General features: G+C 47.7%; 1 protein-coding gene across 1 annotated transcript in view; it reads right to left on the bottom strand.

The window, feature by feature from the left end:
• LOC116907663 (tetratricopeptide repeat protein 41) overlaps window positions 1–23,225 on the bottom strand; it is a 65,234-nt gene that overhangs the window by 26,536 nt on the left and 15,473 nt on the right. The window contains exons 3-10 of the mRNA XM_032910758.1: window positions 22,715–22,895; window positions 17,967–18,181; window positions 11,732–11,892; window positions 10,420–10,855; window positions 8,671–8,910; window positions 5,402–5,600; window positions 4,161–4,339; window positions 392–531 (exon numbers count right to left, since the gene is read on the bottom strand). Of these exons, the coding sequence (XP_032766649.1) occupies window positions 392–531; window positions 4,161–4,339; window positions 5,402–5,600; window positions 8,671–8,910; window positions 10,420–10,855; window positions 11,732–11,892; window positions 17,967–18,181; window positions 22,715–22,895 (1,751 nt within the window). The remainder of the gene's footprint in view (window positions 1–391; window positions 532–4,160; window positions 4,340–5,401; window positions 5,601–8,670; window positions 8,911–10,419; window positions 10,856–11,731; window positions 11,893–17,966; window positions 18,182–22,714; window positions 22,896–23,225) is intronic.

Genomic DNA, 23,225 nt, shown 5'->3' with positions numbered 1-23,225 from the left:
TGGGTTAACACTATAGCCTCCTCTCTGGTGAACAAATGCACTGATCCCCCACTTGTAAATGCACTGACCCCCCACTTGTAAATGCACTGACCCCCACTTGTAAATGCATTGACTCCCCCCCTACTTGTAAATGCATTGATTCCCCCCACTTGTAAATGCATTGACTCCCCCCACTTGTAAATGCACTGACTCCCCCCACTTGTAAATGCACTGACTCCCCCCACTTGTAAATGCACTGACTCCCCCCACTTGTAAATGCATTGACTCCCCCCATTTGTAAATGCACTGACCCCCACCTGTATAGCAAGTTATAGAAGAACAAGGTCAATGGTGTCTGAAAGAACAAAAGAGGAATAAAGTTGGGAGGATCTAAGTTTTTTTCTCACTTTACCTGTAGTAACATGTCCTCGACACTCAAGAACAGCTTTTCTGCTTCGTTGATCTTGCCCATAAGCTTCAGGAAACTTCCGATAAAGAGTATCATTCTGCCTTTATCAGCAGCGGTGATCTCGGACAGGCTGCACTCCAGCACTGGGACAGAAAGAAAAGGAGAGAGGCCTGAGGCACACTGGGAAGGAACCCAGGACCTCCGCTAATCCCGCTACAGCTGCATTTCCGGGTGTGTGTGTGTGTGTGTATGTGTGTGTGTGTGTGTGTATCCTGTGTTCTGGTCTGTGTGTGTGTGTCCCAGTCTGCATGTGTGTCCCCCGTGTATGTGTTGTGTATATATCTGTGTGTGTGTGTCTGTGTATATCCCCATATATGTGTCTGTGTGTGTCTGTGTGTGTCTGTGTGTGTCCCTGTGTGTGTCCCTGTGTGTGTCCCTGTGTGTGTCCCCATGTGTGTGTGTCCCCTTGTGTGTATTCCTGTGTGTATATGTGTCCATGTATGTGTGTATGGGGGAGGGTTGCTCTTTTTTCTTTGTTTTTGTTTGTGACAGGTGTTTTAGGGTTTTTGGAGACAACACTTCACTCTGAAGCCCACATTAGCCCTGAACTCACAATCCCCCACTTTGCCCTCAAAGCTGGGATCACAGACGAATACCACCCTGTCAGGCTTCAATTGCTTGCTCAAGACACCAGCATCTTATTACAAATCTCGGCAAGTAGTTAAAATGACACAGTAGAGATCTAGAATGGTATTGTACAACCTTGCTGTATAAAGGTTGAAATCCAAAGAGCTCAATCCATGTATTGGATAGCGAATTTTTTCAGGAAAAAAGAGGGAAAATGTTTACATTCCTTATATAATTCTGCCTTCTATTACAACTATCTTGAATCGCTAGATTAAACAGAAAAAAAAATGTTAGAACAAAATAGGAAACCTGGCCGGGGACACAGGCGGGCTTGTAATCCCTGCTTTTTCAGAAGACTGAGTTGGAAAGGTCCTGCCTGGGCTAACTCCTTTATCTTGGGCTAGTTTTTGCCTTCTGAACAGCCGCTCTGTATCTGAAGTAACGCCTCGTGACTTCTTAGAGGCTATTAACTGAGGAGAACACTAGCTTCCCCCAATGCAAGAACTGAGAGTGTCAACAGATAGCATCCTAGGCCTAGCACACAGCTCCCCTCATCTCATTGTGCTTGCCTCTCTGATGTACCAACCAATGCATTTTAAAACTTGCCTTGGGGGGCTGGGGATTTAGCTCAGTGGTAGAGCGCTTACCTAGGAAGCGCAAGGCCCTGGGTTCGATCCCCAGCTCCGGAAAAAAAGAACCAAAAAAAAAAAAAAACTTGCCTTGGTTTATGACTTTGTTCTGTAAAACCATAACAGCTTCATAAAACCACTCTTACACTGGATCATGAAAACTGGGGAGATCTAAATCTGTGTCGCCAGGTCCTGGCCACTCAAAACGGCTCCAAAATAAACTCTCTCACTTCCTTTACGGTGAGAGCTGTAGGTGGTGGCACAAACCTTTAATCCAGGACTTGGGGGCTCTGTGAGTCTGAGGCCAGCCTGGTCTACAGAGAGAGAACAAGGACGGCCCGGGCTATGAAGAGAAACCCTGTCTCGAAAAACCAAAAGATGAGAGCTGTGGTTTTTATCCTGACACATCCACTCCTGCTTTTACTGGTCACCTCGGCACCATAAGTAATTCAGAAACCATCGGGGAACGCTGCCTCACACCACGCCTGCACCTTCACAACTCAGCACCACACGGAAGAGACGAGAAAACAGTTTCCTCATTCTATAACTGACTGCCGTTCTCCAATCTCGTCTTTTGAGAGTATTCAACTTCACCTCATAATAAACCCTATTTACACACACACACACACACACACACACACACACACACACACACACACACACACACAGCTTTAAAAATTGAATTGAGATCATTCCCCAAATGCCACACATTTGCTTTCTTTAAAAATCAAACAAAAACCACAGGGTGGGGGCTGGAGAGACGGTGATTTGGAGTCTCTTCCGTAAGACTTTAGGATTGTGGGTAAGATAGGAAAATGAAGGTAAAGATACAAGGCTTCATGACAGCCTTGACAGATGACTGTGGATCCCGACCGAGGAAAGGAGGACCTGCTGGAGGTGTGACACTGGATGTGGCAGACTTTACAAAGTCAAGTCTCAGAACTGGGCCAACTAAACCCGAGGGATGAGGAAGAGGGAGGTGTCAAACAATGCTACAAAGGTCAGGGCTCTGCACAGAAGCCCCAGGGTCCAGACGAACACATGGAGCGTTTGTTCAGATGGCTTCACCACAGAGTCCTGTGGATGCCCTCACCTACTCCAAAGGGATACACTGGCCTTGGCTCTTCTGCACTCAGAAAGTCCCCACCGAGAGCTAAGGGACTTTCTCCAGAGCTCTCCAGTCCCACAGGCCCCTCCGCCACCAGGAAGGAGTTTTGTCCCACCCGGGAGAGCTGACCTTTCTCCCGCTAGCTCTCAGCTTCCTGTGAGAGAGTGAGTGTCTGATCTCCTGTAACACAGGGCATCCTTAAGAGTATTCCCAGGGGGTTGCGGATGAATTCCAAGATTAAAGGGATATCTGCATAATAATAACTCGGCAAAGGCTACATGTTCAAGGCCTGATGCAGGGAGGGTAAAGTTCAAGACCCTGGGGATCTCGCGCCCCCCGGGAGACTCAGCTTCCTTCATTTCAATCAGGACTTGACTAGTACTATTGTGCCTTCCAAAACGATGCGTGTATACAGTCCCTGACCGTCTGGCATTTCATACACCTCAGCGATGGAAGTCTGAAATAATGGGGCTGAAATTTTGAGTAACATCCACCCGACTATGCAACGAGGTCATGGTCAACCTGTCTCGCAAACAAAGGAAGAAAAGAAGGGATCAGATCCCTGGGGTTTCCAGACTGTAAGCCGGGAGGACTCCATCCGCCCTGTTCACCGCTGTGTTTGTGAGGCCGTGTTCAGGGGAGGTGCTTGGCTAACCTACTGTAAGAATGAAGGATATTGTCACTCTGGATAGTAGGCTGGAAGTAGAGGACCGGGAGAAGGGATGAGCAGGCAAAGACCTACTTATGGGAGACAGGGATAAAAATACTGTCCAGAGTGTTACCCAAACCCAAGAATGAGCAGAGAAAGAGCAGTTCTCTGCTTGGCCCAAGACCGCCTTCAACAGCAGCACTGTCAGGCTGGGTCATGGAAGGAGGAAACGCAGTCGACGACAGAGGAAGTAGCCACAGCTGGGTTTAATGTACTCCTGAGAGGAGTCCCTGACTGGCTGATTAGTTTCAGCACTGTGGAGAGGCAAGAATACTGCAGTCCACCAGCTAATCCTGTGATCTTGGCCTAGCTCTTGCCCTCCAGGAGAGCCATTCCCTGCCCACCTCTGTGTCTGAACTAGCATCTTGTGAGTAATAGATTAAAATCTTTCACCATCTATTAACTTGGCAGACCTCTAGCTTCCACCAATCTTAAAGCAAAGATTCAGCGGATAGCATCTTAGGCCTGCAGAAAAGCTCTCCCCAGCCTCTCTGATGTATTTTAAACTTGCCTTGATTTATGGCTTTCTTTGTTCTGTAAAACCACCAAAACTTCATAAAGCTGTTTCTGCGTTAGAGCGTGAAGTTCGGGGTAACCTCAATCTGCGTTCCCCGGCCAGGTCACTCAAGGCGGCTTCGGGATAGACTGTCACTCCTTTGTAGATGAGGGCGTGGGTTGGAGGCACTGCTGTTGGCCTACCTGAGAGCGTGGTCCGCTTCTTGAGTTTCTGGGAGTCTTCCGCTTCTATCTTGGCAGCCGAGAGCAGAAAAGCGTCCAATACGTCGCTGCCGGCTTCCAGTAGCACATCCCAGTAGTGGACAAGGTGCAGCCTGGTCCACAGACTCGGGTTTTGGATTTTTGATATGAAGTCTGTGATGCTTGTGACACACACAATCACGTGAGTTACTTTGGCTGAAGGAAGTCACTCTTCCACTTCCCACTTTTCACTAGACTAGCCGTAACCGTTTATTGATTTTTTTTCTCCCAAGCAGGATCTCATATATTCCAGACCAAGGAGGACCTTGAGTTTCTGCTCTTCCTGCCTCGGTCTCCCAAATGCTGGGATTACGTATATGTGTCACCATGCCCAGTTTAAGTGACCAAACACAGGGCTTTGTGTATGACAAGAGTCTAAGCCAGCCAAGCATTCTGCCAACTGAGCTATATATACCCCATGACACATAAGCGCTCTCTCTTTCTCTCTCGTTGTCTGTATGTCTGTCTGTCTGTCTGCCTGTGTCCCCACCCTTGGCTCTTACATTCTGCCTGCCCTCTCTTCCATAATGTTCCCAGAGCCTTAGAGAGCTTGCCCTACAAACTTCTTACAGCTTTGGTTGCCACCAGACAAAGGTGAGCCTTCACTCTGCCACCGTGAGAGCCAGTTCACCCCCACCTGCTCAGAACACCGCTCCCCTGACCAGGCTCCTTGGCTCTACCACCAGGCAACGGGGTCCCTTCAGCCCTTGAGCCTGCAGTTTCACATGAAGCATGGTACCCCCGGTTACCATAATTGTCTAGCTCCACATCCCCACACCCTTCCCCTCAAGAAATGGAAAGCTTAGAAGGAAGAGCTTTGGGCTGTGTCTTAATCCAGGGCCGTGACAGGGTGACCTCAATAAACTTGCTGAATTAATGCAAATGGGCAGAGGAAGGAAGCAGGGAAAGGGGGGGGGGCAAGAGAAGAGTGGACCAGGAAAAGCAGGGCGGAAGCGGCAAGCACCAGCATGACCCACCGTCTATCCCTCCTGTCTTCGGAATGCCTGGAGGAGTGTGTGGGGGGTGAAGGAGAGGCAGATCAAACAGAGCATCTTGGGGGAGCCACCCACCACGAAAGTGGAGTCCACACTGAGGTCCCACACATGCATAAATGAACGAGTTGCTCAGGGAAGCCATGTTGCTAATGTGACCTCAAGATTCCATGGAAAGCGAGCAGGACTTACGTGGGGCTCGTGATGAAGCCACACAGGCCTTCCCAATACCCACTCATCTTCATGTGCCACGGCAGCTCCTGATATACTCTCCAGAAGATGGTGTGCCGTTGGAAGTACTTCATCAGGACCTGGTGGAAGTGTACCTTCTTGTGATTCGCGCTGTTCTGGGACACATTTGGATTGCTCTCTCTCACCGAAATGGTTAAACCTATTTCAAAACCAATTGCAGCCTCACAGTTCTGACATGTATGAAAATACAATCACAAAAATATGGCAACTCTGTATCTTGGTGTCTTTGAAAGTGGCTCGCACAGGGCTGGGGCGGTGGCCCAGTAGGAAAGTTCTTGCTGAACAAACCTCAGGCCTGGAGTTTGAGTCCCCAGCACCCATATAAACACCAGGCAGGTGGGACGGTTCACCCGTAATCACAGCACTAGAGAGGCAGAGAAAGATAAATCTGGAGCAGGCTAGCTGGCCAGCCAGCTAGGCTAGCAGATCCATGAGTTCTGGGTTTAAGTGAGAGGTCCTACCTCAATACATAATGTGAAAAGCAGTTAAGAAAGACATCTGATATCAACCTCTGGCCTCTGCACACATGTATACACACCTATGCATACGCGCCTGCACACACCCATGCAGACACGCAGCCACAAATGCACATGACCAAAAAAAACGTATCTTATGCAACATTCTGTTTCCTCCAGAAAGCATTTTTATGATTAGGGGTAAGTGTATGGACTTTTCATATTGAGTTTCCATCCCCAACTCCCACAAAGAAACAATTTGGATTGTTTTCCTATTTTCTTGTTTTTGTTTGTTTTGTTTGTTTTAAGAATCAAATTGGAGGGCTGGAGAGATGGCTCAGCAGTTAAGAGCACCGACTGCTCTTCCAGAGGTCCTGAGTTCAATTCCCAGCAACCACATGGTGGCTCACAACCACCTATAATGGGATCTGATGCCCTCTTCTGGTGTGTCTGAAGTGGTGTGTCTGAAGACAGTGACAGTGTATTCATATACATAAAATAAATTTTAAAAAAGAAAAGAAAACACACACATGATCATACACTTTTTAAAAAGAAAGAACCAGGGGTTGGGGATTTAGCTCAGTGGTAGAGCACTTGCCTAGCAAGTGCAAGGCCCTGGGTTCGGTCCCCAGCTCCGAAGAAAGAAAGAACCAAATTGGAGAATGACGGGATAGAAGGAATAGGAAGGTAGTTAGAGATATAAAAATATTAGTTATTTTTATTTTATGTGTATGGGTGTTTGGGCTGCATATACGTCTGTACACCACATGTGTGCAGTGCCCATGGAGGTTAGAAAGGAGAATCAGATCTCCTGGAACTGAAGTCCCGACAGCTGTTAACTGCCACACGACTGCTGGGAGTCAAAGCTGGGTCCTCTTGAAAGAGCAGCCATGGTTCTTAACCACTAAGACATCTCTCCAGCCCACTTCTCTATTTTGAGTATACAGGATGGCTGCTGCCCAAACACACTTGCTAATGTGTGAGGGTGAGCATTTTGGAGACCTGATTCTTCTTCTTAGACCTCCTAAGGGCCCGGTGGTTGCTGAGCAAGCAAATGGGAACGTGGTGCTAAAGCTAATTACTGCGTGTTCCTCCCTAAAAGGGGGTGGTTCTGACAGGCTGCACCACTCAGAAACAAGCCTCTCAAAAGCCCAGAGCCTGCTGACATCCATCCTAGAAAATGGAAACAGTTTACATTTTTTCCCGCTTAACACTCTCGCCAGATGAATGGAACGTACACTAGGTGGCACACTGAGCCCAGCTTATCATAAAAACTGTAACAGAGGAGAACCCTCTGTTTAACCTTCTGCGTTTGCGCTGAATGGATTGCGAGTCACCCACACATCCGGAGAGAGTTTGTGCTATGTAGTCAAAGGTGGCAAAGCAATGGATGTGAGACCCATGGTAAAAAAAAAAAAAAAAAAAAGACAACTCCCCTCCTTTGCTGTACGATGAAGGCATTTTTGTGGGTGCTACACTGAGAAAGTAAGGTAGGAGATGAGAGGAAAATAAATGAGGTGAGTAATAAATATTCTGAGCCCCAAACTTGGAAACATTAAGCACAAAGACTAAAATTACCAACATCTGGGGTTGAGGTGTAGCTCATTGGTAGAGCATGCGTGTACTTAGCACACATGGCCCTGGATTCAGTGACCAGCACACATGGAAAAGGAGGTGACTGCAGGATGTTGTAGATAACACTGAGCTTCATTTTACCGTTTCACAGAATAATTCCGTGAGGAAGGCATGACTATCAATCCTGAGATGACAGGTGAAGCTACTTAAAACGAGACAGACTGGGTAACTTCTCTCCTCCAGCTACACAGGGGATGCAGGGGAAGGTCTGGCCCCAGCATCGTCTTTGCATACAGAGTGCAGCACAGCTCTCATCGACAACTTAGCCTTGATCACTTGTGCTCTATTAGGACTCGTGGGAGGTTAGAATACGCTAGACTGACAGCTGCAAATCTCAGTGGCTTAAGAGAACAAGGCTTCATTATGTCTGCCTGTGGACTGGGGGCCTGAAACTCTAATCCAGGTCAGGAAATGCCAGAGAAGAATCATCTTGAATATTGCATAGCCAGTTAGTCATATAGTCCCAACCAGCGAAGGTATTAGAGAGCTGTCATTCAAACGGTTGCCATGGGAGATCGTCGGGATAACAGTGAGGTGCTACATTTACATGAGCCCTCATTACTCTCAGGGTAAATATCATTATCCTCATTTTAAAAGTGAGAAACGGAGTTTAAAAGAGTGAAACACTCTGGATAGGAACTTACCAGTTCTGTACGATCGCAAACTAACCGCTTCTAATTAAAAAGAAATCATTTTAGAAGATGCCATGGCGAGCTAGGTGGTGGTGGCGGCGGCGGCGGCGGTGGCTTACACCCTCTGATCCCAGCCCTTGGGGGGCAGAGGCAGGCGGATCTCTGAGTTTAAGGCCAGTCTGGTCTATAGAACTCAGGGGGAAAAAAATAAAACAGAACCAAACAAGAGAAGGAAGAGAAGGAAGAGCAGAAGAAGCAGCTACTGCTGCCGTGGTAACTTTCCGGAAGGAGCTAAGTCAAACTCCAGTCTACTCCATTGAAGGAATAACCCCTGGAGTACTCAGCCATTGAAGCCAGGTCTCCTTTAACTTGGGCAACGGTTGTCCTGCACGTGTGCTTATTTCCGCTAGAGAAACCCTGCTAGAGAAACCCCGTAGCTGTGACTCTCCTGGAGCCCTAAGGCATTTTCACAGAATCAGCTCCTCACCCAGCATCTTGTGCTCCACCGCATTCCGTAGGGACTGGTGCTGGAAGTAGAGGAGACCATTGGGCTTCTCCTGGATCCAGGTTTTGGTGGCGTTGCGGAAGGCTGCCCAGTGCACCGCCGTCACTTTGTGGTGGTCCCTGTAGCCCATCATGTCCAAAATCTGGAGCAGTTCGTCCTCAGCCAGCCCGCAGTGGGAGATGCAGAGCAAACACAGCACGTCCACCACCCAGCCACTCAGTCCTGTGCGGCCGCGGTGGGGTTGAGGGAGGAGCGGGGAACAGAAGGAGAGACAGCCAGTCAGTGGAAGTAGGGGGTCCACCATGCCAGTTAGCATCCTCTCTCCTCCAACCAAGAAAGTGCTGTATTGGCCCCAGTCTTACAAAGGAGAGAGTGCAGCCCGGCTGCATAATTTACCCAAAGTCACCCAGAAGAAAGTGCCAAGAGGGGATCTGAACCCATTCTGCCTTCAGAACCCTGGTGTCACCCACCATTGGCAGTGTCCTAACTAATACCAGGGACAAACAATCAGGCTTCCTGGTCAGCACACTAAGCAATCTGTGCGGCGGTGTTTGCTAGGACAGGAGCTTCTCCTGGAGAAGTGTCACACTCACAGACACCATCTAAGGGCCCGTACGCTTCTGTCCTCTCACTGGCTTTAAGATCTACCAACTGTAGAGAGCCTTCCGATCACGATCACGGACACCAGGTACCGTGGTCCGTTGCCTCTCCTGAATTGAAGGGACCCACACTACCTACAGCCTCCAATTGAAGGCAGATCTGAAACCAAGGTGAGGAAGCTTCCCTTGAACCGGAGTGAACTCTACCAAAGTTTTCCTAGACCTGTGGCTTTGGAACTCCCTAGACCCATCAGGCCAACGTTGGGGAAGCAGCTGCCGCTGTGGGGAAGGAGTTTACTGCGAAGTCCTGGGGATGGAGTTGCATAAAACCAATCAGATGGCCTTTGTGACTCTTCTAGGGGATCTTACTTCCTCCTCTGTGGAGGTGGGGGATGATACAGTAAAATCGAAGTCCACTTTCTTGATGGAATTGCAAACAGTAGAGGGGGAAACTGTGTGGGACAATGTCGTACAATAGTAATCAATGAGTCCTGTACCTTCCTCCCAACTGCATTCTACTCTAGGTTCCATGTCCTGAAAGCAGACTGAGCCGCAGCAGAAACAAAATGAGGAGAGCAAGCTTCAACCCAGACATCAGAGGCCTACCGCACTGACAGTGGCTAGAGAGAAGAAAAGCCTTCAAAAGCCTGCTTGTTGACTACCATCAACGAATTGTAGAATAAATCGTTCACCACAAACGAGAGACTCACAAGAGGAGACAACGTGTTGCTTGTTTGTTTTTGACCCCAGCTTGGAAGAAAAGAGCTGTGACAGAACTGAGAAAGGTCTAGGAGAGAGTCAAAGGGGAAGTCAGGAATCGAGATGCCAGGAGAGCTGGGTGTGTGGTACACACTTTCAGTCCCAGCACCTGAGAGGCAAAAAGCAGGTGGAGCTGTGTGAATTTGAGTCCAGCCTGGTCTACACAGCAAGTTCTAGCCAGAACAACGCATATAGACCCTGTCTCAGAAGCAAAACAAAGCCAGGGGATACGGTTCTCCATGGTGAGGGACTGCACCAGCAGGGGGCAGCAGAGACAAAACAACCGAGAACCGAGAACAACCCTCTTCGATGGAGCCGTAGAAGAGGAGGAGCTTGAAGGACTGAGGTCCGTCTGGGATCAGCTACCACGCACCTGAAATCACGTTGTCTACGGTCGTCTCTTTGTGCTTCAAAGGCCAACTATAATCTTCAACCCAGCGCTTCAGGATCAGCTCCCAGAGCTCCTGCACAGAGGCAACCTCCAAGTACTCCCTCAGACACTGGAACTCGTTGCGGTAGATTCTGCACTCCTGCAGCTCGCTGGCGATGAGCGTGAGCTTCAGAGGGTTCAGGTTTGGTTTCTTCCGCAAAATGGGCTTGCTCTGCCCAAAGCGTTCTTGGTCGGGAGCTGAAAGGTGCTGCCTGAAGATGTTGAACTTTGTGTCCTCGTCCCCCAGGCTGTTGAGCTCCACGGTCTTCACGTCAGGGCGGGCACACAGCGACTTGCAGGACAGACTGGAGGAGACGCTGCTCAGAATGAATTTACAGTGAGGAGGGAGCGAGCGCGGCAGCCAGGAGAAATCTTTCGCCTATCGGAGACATTGGAAAACTTCAAAGACCTTAAAATTTCTTTTAGAGTCCATGAGCAATTGTATGCGAGTACAGAGAGGGTAACTTGAATAGGGTAGTTAAAAAAAAAAATCACACAGAATGAACCACATTTGACTGACTCATCTGTTATGAATCTTAATAGTACAAATCCGGACTCTCCCTTCTGAAGAATAACCTACAGTAATAATCAGGGGGAAAAAATCTAATAAAAGGCAATTTGGACCACTTAATAAAATAAGAAGGCCTTGCATTATATACTAAGGAATTGTTACTTTTTGCAGCAAAACTGTCACGGTATACCTAATATGATATTTTCTTGATCATTTACAAATTTTTATGATGTTTCCATTTATGTATTTTGTGTGCACATGTGTGTGTGCAGGCAGGTGTCGTGGGATAACTTTGGGAATGGGTTCTTTCCTACGATGTGGATCCTGGGCACTGGACTTGGGCTGTCAGCCACCCTTACCACTGAGCCATCCCGCTGGCCCTCTTTGTCTGGGTTCTGATCCTACCATTTAATTATCTTTGGATCTCAGATAACACCTAGATAGCCTAACCTTTCTCTGCCCTCTGTCCAAGCAAGGATGATGAGTAGTCTCTTCTTGAATGGCTGTGTGCATTCTAGACCTTTGATTCTGGGCCAAAAAGAACATGTTGATACGTTTAAAGCTCCTAACATGGAGCCAAGCCCATGGTGAATGGCACGTATTTGTCTAATAAAGCATAAAGCCATAGTTAAAATCAATGACAGACATACCTAGAAACACAACACAGTAGAAATGTATTATACACGCCCTAAATAATGGGGTCTTCCTTTTTATAAAGTAAGTGTTATTTTTAAAAGATGTTACCTTCTGACCTGAAATCCCATAAATACCGACCAGCTCTTCGATCCCATCTAATACAAGGATGCACGGCTTTAGGCTGATAGCGGCCATGAACACTTCTATGAGAAGCGAAAAGACCAAGACACTCGAGTCTTCATTGAGGAAATCCATTTCAAGCTGGAGACCTACGATGCAGAAGTTTCAGGTTAGGTGGGAACCTTCCCATCGCTGCTCATGTGTGCTGATGGCTGGGGAGGCAGAGAGGTTGGGGAACGAGTGCCAGCCACTCCAGCTGTGTGGCTGACACAGGCACATGCTGGGCTGGCTTCCTCAAGACACGCAGGCCAAAGTAGTGATGGTATCTGTCACCAGATGTCTCCGATACATTTTCAGGATTTCGTATAAAAATGCTATGTGTGGTATTTGTGCAGGCTTCGTATATGTACACACATGTGTGGGGGAGGGGCGGGGTAAATGTCTGGTAGTCTCAATCCTCCTCCCCACCTAAGTCTTTGAGGCAGGGTCTCTCTGAAACTGGAACTCACAAATGCTGCTACACAAACTGACCAGTGAGCTCCCGGGATTCTCCTGTCTCCACATCCCCAGCAGTCCAAAGACTATGGGGGGTTGTTTTTGGTTTTTGGTTTTTTAAGATTGATTGATTAATTGATTGATTGTATGAGTGCTCTATCTGCATGTGTGACTGCACACCAGAAGAGGGCATCAGATTCCAGGTGGTTGTGAGCCACCACGTGGTTGCTGGAAATTGAACTCAGGACCTCTGGAAGAGCAGCTCGGGCTCTCATCCACTGAGCCATCCCTCCAGCCCAGGCTATGAGAGTTTTATGCAAAATCATCACAAAGAAGAAAAGCACCAAGCAAAAGACAGTCTAGTGAGCATAGCTATTTTTCCTTAAAATGATGTTCAAGAAAATGATAACATGATGATACTGGAAAATGATCCTAAAGATCTCCCTTTGTTTGATAAGAGCCAATCCATCTTCATTAAAGGCCTGCTGTCTGATTTAAATGTTAATATCTCAAATGTTTAAATCCCCCACTTAATGACTCACCAAAAGGCAGACATAGCTCTCTCTGTGTGTGCATGCTCATGTGTGTGGTCATGTAGGTAGAGAGCGTCATTCAACACAAGATATATTGGAAATCCTCTATGCCTGTCCAGGCACCGGGTCTACCAATAACCAATAAAATAGGCATAGTCTCTGAATTCACAGGGCTTTCAGGGGAAGACAAGGATTAAAACACACAATACTGGGAAACCACACAGGGTAAGCTCAGAGTACTTGGAGGGAGCTATCCACATGAAGCACACACACACACACACACACACACACACACACACACGAGGGCTGGGGCTACACAGGCTGTCAGTCAGTCTTACAGTCTTACAGAGGGGTGGCCCATGAATGACAAGTATCTAAAAATGGAGGGAAGGGACCTGAGGTGATGGGTCTACTCCAGAGAAACCAAATATATGGAGCCAAGGACAAAAGTCAGGCTAGGAAGTGATTTTGGCCCAGGGCACAAGGCCTGGCAGGTCCTTCTGAGGCTTTCTGCCCATTTCACATCACCAACTCAAAGGTAGGTTCTCTTGTGAACCAATGTTGGGTGAGGACCAAGAAGGAAATCTTCCAAAAGGCTGAGAGAGGTTCCTCTTTTTTTTTTTTTTTTTTGCCTCTAGAAGGCTACATAGTTTAGTATTGAGGACAAAGAGCTTCAGAGTCAACAGAAGCCAGGGTTTAGACTCTCTACTCTACCAGTGGTGCCAATGGTGGCCCTGGCAGTCTGGATGTCAGGGTGCCAATGCTGCTCAAGGCCCGGAACAGGAGCTGAAGAAGCCCTTAACCGGATGCCTGGTGCTCAGGGAGCCTACAGTCTGGAGAACTCGCCTTGTAGGAGTGCCATCCAGTTCTAGGGAACCGTGGAGAGGAGGGAACTGCATCAAAAGAAAACTTGACTCTACAAAGCATGTCTCAGAAGTCGGGAGAGTCCGACAGTGGCAGTTCTCCAACATAACGCTTTGTCCTGGTAGGGATATGTCGCGTGTGGTATTTGGTGTCAAAGAGCGGAAGGGCCCCTGCTACTCGCGTCTCACGGAGAAATGCTTGCAGATGCAGAGAACAGAGGTCGGCCACAGAAAAATGGGCCGCAGAGTTAGCTGAATCTGCACTGCGCAGCTGCACTCTCTCAGCGGCCGCTCTGCCTCCTGCACCCACTTCCACCTCATCCCGGAAGCCAGCTGCGCGCGGTGGTGGGGGCTGAAAATGTCCAGCACCATTTGGACCTAATTAAGCTGCAACAGCTACAAGGCAGACTCTTTTACTGCAGCCTTCCTTCTGCTTGGTGGTGAACCGGAGTGGGAGAGTCTTGTTTCCCTTACTAGTGCGCTGGCTGGTTTTGTTTTTCCCTCCAACTCTAATCCCCAAAGTAAATAACAACAGCAGCCAAATAACAGTAGCAGCCAGTACCAGCAGGTCCCGCTGTCAACTCTTGACAGCTTTATCTTTCCAATGGCCTTAGGGAGTATGTTTTACAGGTGGGGGGAGGGGCGGCATTAAAGAGCTTGAGTAAACTGATCAAGATCACCCAGCTAGTCAAAAGAAAAACTAGAACTGCGGGCTAAGCCCAAAGCTTCTTTTCCCGAGCCTCCACGGTGGATGAGGATTGGTGCTCGCCCGTTCAGTGGCGCCCGTGATTTATTGACTTTCCCGGCTCCATCTCACTGCTGACAGGCTAAAAGGCTACTTGTTTGAAAGACAACAGCTTGTTTTTTTGTTTTTTTTTTTTTTTGTTTTTTGTTTTTTGTTTTTTTGTTTTTTTTCTGAGCTGGGGACCGAACCCAGGGCCTTGCTCTTCCTAGGTAAGCGCTCTACCACTTAGCCAAATCCCCAGCCCCCAGCTTGTTTTTATTAGGAGCGCTCTGAACCCCTTTAAAATAACAACTCGCTTGGGGAATAAAATCATAATTGGGTGTGTTCCGCTGAGCTTACATCACCAGCTGCCTAGCCCAAGTGAACACCTTGGGGAACGGGCCAGAATAGGACTAGGAGGATGATGGGGACAGTCACACCTGCTTCTGCTCCTTTCGCCTGCTTTACAGACGCAGGGGGTGCAACCCAAGAGAACCCCAGCCATCCGCATTCTCCCCTGCCTGTTCACAGAAAGCCACCAGGAGGACAGAAAGAGACTCAAACACACCGGGCCCTGCAGCATGTGAACTGTATGAACGTATCCAAAGTCACTGTGAGGCACCTCAGTCTTATGGGGACCTAGAAGCACATGCAGGTAGATGAGAAGAGGAGGACCATCACCCACCGGCAGTCAGTCAGTCAGTCAGTCAGTCAGATGCATGCGAATGCCCATGTGTGCAGCAGGAGCACAGCAATGCTAATGTCTGTCAGTGCTTTCTGGATGTCCCGACCGGCACTGACTGCCTTTGTCTTTTTTACTCTACCCTAGTCAATCTCTTAAATGCCCAAGGGTACTTTTCTGGTTAAATCTACATTGTATAAATAGAAAACCATAGCTGGGTACGGCAGGCTGTGATCCCAGCACTTGGGAAGTAGAGACGGGCAGTCAAGGCCGTCCTTGACTCACAGAAAGATTGAAGCTACAAGAGAATAGGTCTCAAAACAACAAACAAACAAACAAACAAAACAGATAGGATCAAGCCACGGAGAGTTAAAACTTACCCAAGCAAAGAGAGAAGAGAGTGAGAGAGAGAGAGAGAGAGAGAGAGAGAGAGAGACCGAAATGTCAGGATTTTATAGGGAAGAGCTTCTGGAGGAAGAGCAGCCCAGCCTCCGCTAGAAAGTTCAGGGTTAGGGGCAAGGTATGCCAGGTAGAGACTGAGGGACGCTGGGAGAGCCTGCTGTGGTACATATGCACCTCAGTGCCTTCTCCTGGGGTCGGAAATCAAACACAGGTGACCAGTAAGTATTGGTGCAGGTTCTCAGGCTCCCAGGACAGCATGAAGCACAGCGCACACACCCCGTGACTGCTACCATCACACCACCACCCCCATGACTGCCACCATTGCCAGTGCAACACATCTTGCATCTTAAACATCACACATCCGAAGTAGAACTCCTGACTTCCTCCAACCTGCCTGCTGCCCCACCAGTGCTGCCTGTCTCAGTCAACAACCCTCACCTTCATTTAGATTCCTAAAGCCCAGGGATGGGAGTTGCCCATTGTTCCCCCATTACCTGCAACCTACCTCCAATTCTTCTGCAAATTCCCCAACTGAACACGGCCCTTCTCCACTGCTATTGCCCTCCACCAACATGTTGATCGTCTTGCTCGGACCATTTCACTAGCCAACAGTAAGTGTCCCTCTCCGTCTGCAAGCTCGCTCCCCTGTGTCCCTTCCCCACACATCAGGTTGATTTGGAATCTAGTCATGTCACTCCTGTGCTCCAAACTCTACCCTGGCCTCTCACTGCAGTCAGCAGACTCCACAACTGGGACTCTGTCCTCAGAGCTCCTCCTATACATAGCAGCCCTGTCCACTCCCTGTTCTGTCTGATAGATTCCGCCATCTACCCATCGTTGTCTAACCACACTGGCCCTCTCTTCATTTCCAGCTCATCCCACTGTGTGTCCTGATCAGGAACTATAGTGTTCCTTTGGCTTTTCCCTTTGCCTAGAATGTGTTTCTGATTTCTATACGGTTAGGAGATGTCCCCCAAAAGCCACCCAGAAAGATGTCCCCAAAGAGTGTAGCAGAGAAGGCTACTTCCCAACACCATCCCTTCCAAACCTGCCTGATACCTTATGTGGCCATCTTCTTACCAAGAGATGGCAGTGGGAATCCAGGCCCCGGCTTTGGAGGGCTGGGTGTGCCTTTCCCACTTTCCCCCTGCCTCTAGCCCAGCAGTTCTCAACCTGTGGGGCGTAACCCTTTTGGAATCAAATGATCCTTTCGCAGGGGTTACATATCAGATATCATGCATAGCAGATATTTATATTAAGATTCATAACAGTCCTGAGTTTAAATCCCAGCAACCACTTGGTGGCTCACAACCACCTATAGGGAAATCTGATGCCTTCTTCAGGCAGGTGGATGTATATGCAGCAGAGTACTCAAACATTAAATAAATTAATTAAATGTTAAATAAAATATTAATTAAAAATTATTTTAAAAAATTTAAAATGACAATTATGAAGTAGCAATGAAAATAACTTGGTGGGGGTTGGGGATTTAGCTCAGCAGTAGGGCGCTTGCCTAGCAAGCGCAAGACCCCGGGGTCGGGGCCCAGCCCCGGAAAAAAAAAAAAAAAGAAAATAACTTGGTGGTTGGGGGTCACCATGGCATGCAGAATTGTATCAAAAGGTCATAGCATTAGGAAGGTTGAGAACCACTGCTCTAGCCCAAGGCAGAAGAGTTAAGCCTTTCAGGCGCTGCCTCTGGGTAAAAAGAATCTATTTCTTCCAGGTTGACCATAGGGAGGAATGGTGCTTGGTAGTCATTAAGAAATTCCTAGTAGGGGTTGGGGATTTAGCTCAGTGGTAGAGCGCTTGCCTAGGAAGCGCAAGGCCCTGGGTTCAGTCCCCAGCTCCGAAAAAAAGAACCAAAAAAGAAAAAGAAAAAGAAAAAGAAATTCCTTGTAGACTATTACCTGGGAAGGGAGGAGGAGGAGGAGGAGGCTCTAGGAAGGGAGAAGCAGGACATATGGGTGAGGCCATAGAAGATTTAGATGAAAACAAGAGAATGCCAGGCCCAGGACAAGAGCAACAACAGCTCATTTCTAATTCAGCTGATGCTTTAAAAATTATGCTAATTATCTTTAAGTCATTATTTTACTTTTATGGGAAAGAACACATCTTTAAAAATTTTTTTTTAGGGCTGGAGAGGTGGCTCAGTGGTGAAGAGCACTCTGATTGCTCTTCCAGAGGCCCTGAGTTCAATTCCCAGCAACCACATGGTGGCTCACAACCATCTGTAATGAGATCTGATGCCCTCTTCTGGTGTGTCTGAAGACAGCTACAGTGTACTCATATACATAAAATAAATAAATCTAAAAAACAAAAAACAAAAAAAATTTTATATTAAGATTCATGCTTTTTATCAAAACCAGTTGTTTTCTGGTCTCAGGAACTTTCTGGCTTTAGTTTGACAAGTGACCTAAGGTGTTTGAAGCAGTCATGTTGGTGTTTATATACAGTAAAAGCGGAGTTCAGAAGGACTAGCAGGGGACTCCTGTTCACTTCCTGCCCATAAGGCTGGCTCAGTTACCGTTGGCCCTGTGCTGAAGCTCCATGATGAAGTAGTGGATCACGGACATGATGTCACAGCTCTCACACGTACTGCCCACAAAGTACGGGATCATCAGCACTCCCGGGTGTCTGCTTTTGAAATCATCGACCCAGTTGGCGATCAGAGTGGACTTTCCGCAGCCGCGCTCCCCAGACAAGAGCAAAATGGACTTACAAGTCGGAAGGGAATTGATTCTGAAAAATAGAAAGGTATGAGGTAAGCTCAAATGTTTATGGGGGAGAGAGAGAGACAGAGATGAGAGAGAGAGAGAGACAGAGAGACAAAGAGAGAGACAGAGAAACACACAAAGACACAGAGAGAGAGAGAGAGACAGACAGAGACAGAGACAGAGAGACAGAGAGACACACAAAGACACAGAGAGAGAGAGAGAGAGAGAGAGAGAGAGAGAGAGACAGAGAGAGAGAGAGAGAGAAAGAGAGAGAGAGAGAGAGAGAGAGAGAGAGAGAGAGAGAGAGAGAGAGAGAGAGAGAGAGAACATTTCCTGGGTAGTATCCCTCTAAGAGGTGTGCTGCTCTGGCCTAAGTTAGTAGGCTTCAGTTGGCTTTGTAGAGAAGTCATTCCTCCTTGGAGCTGTGGTTTTGTAAGACATGAGATCAGGGGAGTAGAGACTTAGTAACTTGGGAAGGCTCCTCTGGCTAGGTTGTCTGACATGAACTTCAAACATGAGCAAAGGCTCCAGGCCAAGGGAGATAACCCAGTCCTCCGTCCTGTCTGCCCACCTCTGCACATTTTACCACCAGCAGCTGTCCTTGCTGACTTATGAATCCCATTGGGAGGGAAGGAAGAACAAGAGCTCCCAGACACCAAGCACACTCCTCAATCCTGAAACCCACAGAGCTGGAGTTCCCGCCAACCTGCCCCCTTTAGTGGTGACCGCTGAGCCTTTGCCAGTGTGTAGCTCTACATAAAACAGCGTCTGTGTTCTGGCAAGAGCTTGTCCTGGTGCTTTTCCACAGGTTTTTTCCCGCTTCGGGACAGGGTTTCTCTGTTTAGTGTTTAGCTCTGGCTGTCCTGGAACTCACCCTGTGTCTTTGAACTCAGAAATCCACCTGCCTCTGCCTCCTGACTGCTGGGATTAAAGGTCACCACCACCCAGGTGACGCGTCAGGAGGAGGGAGTGGTCTAAGATGCTTTAACTTTTTAGTGAAAGTTTCTGTGTACGCAGAGGCACCTCGGTCCTGTGAGAATCATGATAGAGACCTCGTGACTTCAAGTTATTTTACTTTTGGGATAGGGCTTCATGTGACTCAAGCTGGCCTCAGACTTTTTTTTTTTTCTTTTTTCTTTTTTTCGGAGCTGGGGACCGAACCCAGGGCCTTGCGCTTGCCAGGCAAGCGCTCTACCACTGAGCTAAATCCCCAACCCCTGGCCTCAGACTTCTAAGTAGCCGAGAATGATCTTGATTTCCTGACCCTCCTCCTTCAGCCTTCCCCATGCTGGGTTCACAGGCTTACACCATCACTTCACACTGGTGATCGTGATAGATTGGTACTATCAGCTATGTGTAGTGGTGCAGACGTGTAACCTTTGCTGCTTGGGATGCTGAGGCAGGAGGATGACAAGTTTAAGGTCCTCCTAGCTAACTTAGCGAGACCTTGTTTCAAGAAAAGAAAAATTCCGGTGGGCCAAGTTCAGTGGGAGAGCGCTTGTCTATCATATGTGAGGCCTTAGATGCAACCCCTAGCACCAATCATACAAAGTAGGGGGGGGCTGTGCATGTGTGTGCGTGCGTGTGTGCACATATGTGTGTTTGTATGTGTGTGTGCACATATGTGTGTTTGTATGTGTATGTGCACATATGTGTGTTTGTATGTGTGTGCACATATGTGTGTTTGTATGCATGTATATGCACATGTGTGTTTGTATGTGTGTGTGTGTGTGTAATGATTTTCCACTGGCAGTAAAGTCCCCAGAATTATTTTACTCTTGACTAGCACAGCATCTGACAATAAACTGTCAAATGGATACATGACTGACTGAATGAAATGAAACATGTGAGCCTGAATTCAGATTCAGCAGTGCAAGAGGGTTGGGCTAGAAAACTCCTTGAAGTGAACACCTCCCACCCACCCCAGCTGAGCCATTAAAAAGTAGTTATTTCACAAGAATTCAATCTTCATTCATATGAATTGGGAATCAATGCTCTGTTACTTAAATTCCTTCGCCGAGAACGTCCCAACGTGGGGTTTAACTTTGAGCCCTACCCCTGCCATCAGCCAGCGTGAGCTTGCTGAGAAATGTCATCCAGGTGACCCAGGAGGCCAGGTGACCTCATCCCACACTACTCTCCCTGCAGCTGCCTGCCACCTTTCCACTTCTCTAGCCTCAGGGCTTCTGTATTTACAATTACTTCTCTCTGGAATGTTCTTCATGCCATGTTTGCATAGCTGGCTGCCTTACTTACTTCTGTTAGTTACCCAAACATTGCCTTGTCAGCAGGGCTTTCCCTCACCCTATCAGCTGGCCCCTTTCCTAGGCTCCATAGCGCCCCATTGGCCCTTGAAGACACGGGGCGTACTAACTCTTCACACGTGCCGCTCAGCCCTTGTATCCAGGACCAAAAGCCACAGAGGCAGAGGTTTTAGCTCTTTCGTTCACTGCAGCTCTGTGCACCAAGCAGGGCAAATCAAGAGGAGAAATACACGTGTGAGAGGTGCACCTGTATAACCAGGGATCAATGCGTCCCTGCATCTGCTTAAACACAAATGGAAACATTATTCCAGAAAATTCGACTGATAAGGGGTTGGTATAGGACCTGGTGTGGTGGCACATGCTTAACTTCAGTAGTCAGGAGGCAGAGGCAGGCAAAAGGCCAGAAGTTTAAGGCCAGCCCAGACTATGACCTAGTAGGAGGGCCGAGGGACCTAATTGAGAGAGTTAGAAAGAGATAAGTAAAATTAAAAAAAGGTTGGCATTGAGCCGATGCTGTGCAGCTTGGAACAGAGAACATTCTTCTGTTGACTTGCACTCGGTATTCAGGAACGTACAGTACAGAGCACTGTTCCAGGCAGTAGAGCAAACAGAGCCCTGAACGTTTTCATACAGTCGAAAAAAAGACTATCTAATCATCGTGTTTTTATTGTGTCCGATTTGAATCCTTCAACTACAACAAAATTCGTTTGAATGATGAACTATTCAAATATAATAAACAAAATGAGAAACAATCTGCAAAGCAAAAACCCCTTAGTTTTAAACGTCCCAACTGGCTGGTTTCCATCATACAAGGTTGTATAAATATCGCTGCTATCGAACTTCAGAGCGTGGCCGCTATCCAAAATAAAACCTCTGTCCCTTTAAAAGTCGCCCTCCTCTCCATCCCCACTCTCATCTCTCAGCCGATGCCCCCTAACTCTGTGCTTCTGTGGATTTGCCTATCCAAGCCTAACTTCTTTAACTATAACCCATACGTGTCTCCTATAGTCTTAAAGGCAGTGGCTGAGTGTCATACTGACATAGATGACCGAATATTGCCTTCCTCTTAGCATGAGCGCCCGGACTGCCAGAAGGCACACTGGTCACTCCGAGCGGCCTGTGATGGGAGTATTAAGCCGTAACGGCAAAGGCCACCCTGTACCATCCCAGCTGCTGTGGCTTTGTTTCAAATCACCAAATTCTTACAAAACAAATCAGATCTCCAGCAGGAGCCAGAGAAGGAGACTGAACAAAGCATTGTGAGATGCCTTCCCCTATTTAGAAATGAGACGTGGAGGGGCACTGACGGCAGCTCCGGCCCCTCACTGCTCGTCATCAGTGCCTGTGCAAAGTACACAGAGCCCTATGCTCTCCACGGTGGAAAGATGGGTGGCGGTTGGCTGTGCTGGGCAGCACGCCAGATACACCTAAAAGGAGCTCGTGCAACGTGTAGGATAACTTGATTCCTTGTTAACCCAAATATGACATGGTCTCTAGTTTAATAAGTGCTTGATTAATATAATTTATAACGATATATGTAGAAGCTCTGTGTACAGGACATAATACTATCCAAGCGTATTCAAGTTCCTGGGTTTCCTTTGTTATAGTCGCCCCACAATGCTCAGAAATTAGTCAAGCAAATTTTGATGTAGGAGGCATCGGAGGCTTTTAACCTTGAGAGCACTAGAAGAGACTGTACGGGATACAGAAAAGCTTCAAGAAAGCAGAGTGACTGGTCGCCAACCGAAGCAAGCCTTTCGACGTCGTTTTTCCTTTGTTTCTTTCCATAGCCTAATTTTTTACTTACATTCTTGCAACACTTTAAAATATAATTACATACTTTCACCCTCCCTCTCTTCCCATGCCCCTCCCTCAATTTGTAGCCCCTTTCTTTTATAGTCATTATCATATATACGTACATGCATGAATATGTAAGTTTAGCGGGCTGAGTCCATGCTGTCTGTCTGTATATGATTTGAGGGCTCACCACTCGGTGCTCGATAACAAACTGGAAGGCTAACTCTCCTTTTCTCAGCCAGGGTTAGCTGATGTGGCTCTCTGTGCAGGGGCAGCTCCATAAGCTTTCCTCCTTCCACACAAGCATGTCTAGTGGTGCTGACTTGGTTAGGAAACCTGCTGCCCAGGTGTCTGGGTGTGGCTTCCCTTACAGGGCCATACAGAAGGTTACGGGGAAAGGGAGGACAGGCGCTCTGAGTTTGAAGGCTCGTATTTATTAAAGTTGGGTCGCTTTGCTTCGGCCCCTTAAAACAAATTAGGATTTGGGAACCTCTTACCTGAGAATGGAGTCTAGCCCCGCACCTGCCACAGCACTGTCAGAGTTAAGTTCAAGATCTTTTATAGCAAATCTTTCCAGCATTTCAAAGGTTCTGTTTGACTCCTTGGAAATAACAAAAGCTTGCTTGCAGTTCTCCACAAACTCTTCGTGATACAGATTCTCAAAACTGTGTTTGTAGTCTGAACAGTGGAAAGAGATAAGGAAGGTATTAGATTTGTTGCTTCGTTATGTTCAGCTCTGTGAGATTCTTTTAAACGTCCAGGAAAGACCCCACCCTCTGTGTGCACACTGCCTTCTCTCTATGGTTGTCCCAGAGTTTACAGCCTACTGTAAATAATACTGAAAGCAAACGGCAGACCAGTGGTTCTCAACCTTCCTAATGCTGCGACCCTTTAGTACAGTTCCTCATGCTGTGCTGAGCCCCCCAGCCATAAAGTTATTCTGTTGCTACTTCATAACTGTAATTGTGCTACTGTTATGAATCGTAATGTAAAGATCGGGTATGCAGT

Source organism: Rattus rattus, chromosome 1 (assembly GCF_011064425.1).
Source record: "Rattus rattus isolate New Zealand chromosome 1, Rrattus_CSIRO_v1, whole genome shotgun sequence".
NCBI lineage: Eukaryota > Metazoa > Chordata > Mammalia > Rodentia > Muridae > Rattus > Rattus rattus.
Note: the sequence above shows the minus strand (reverse complement) of the source record. Positions and strands in the feature narration are given on the sequence as shown.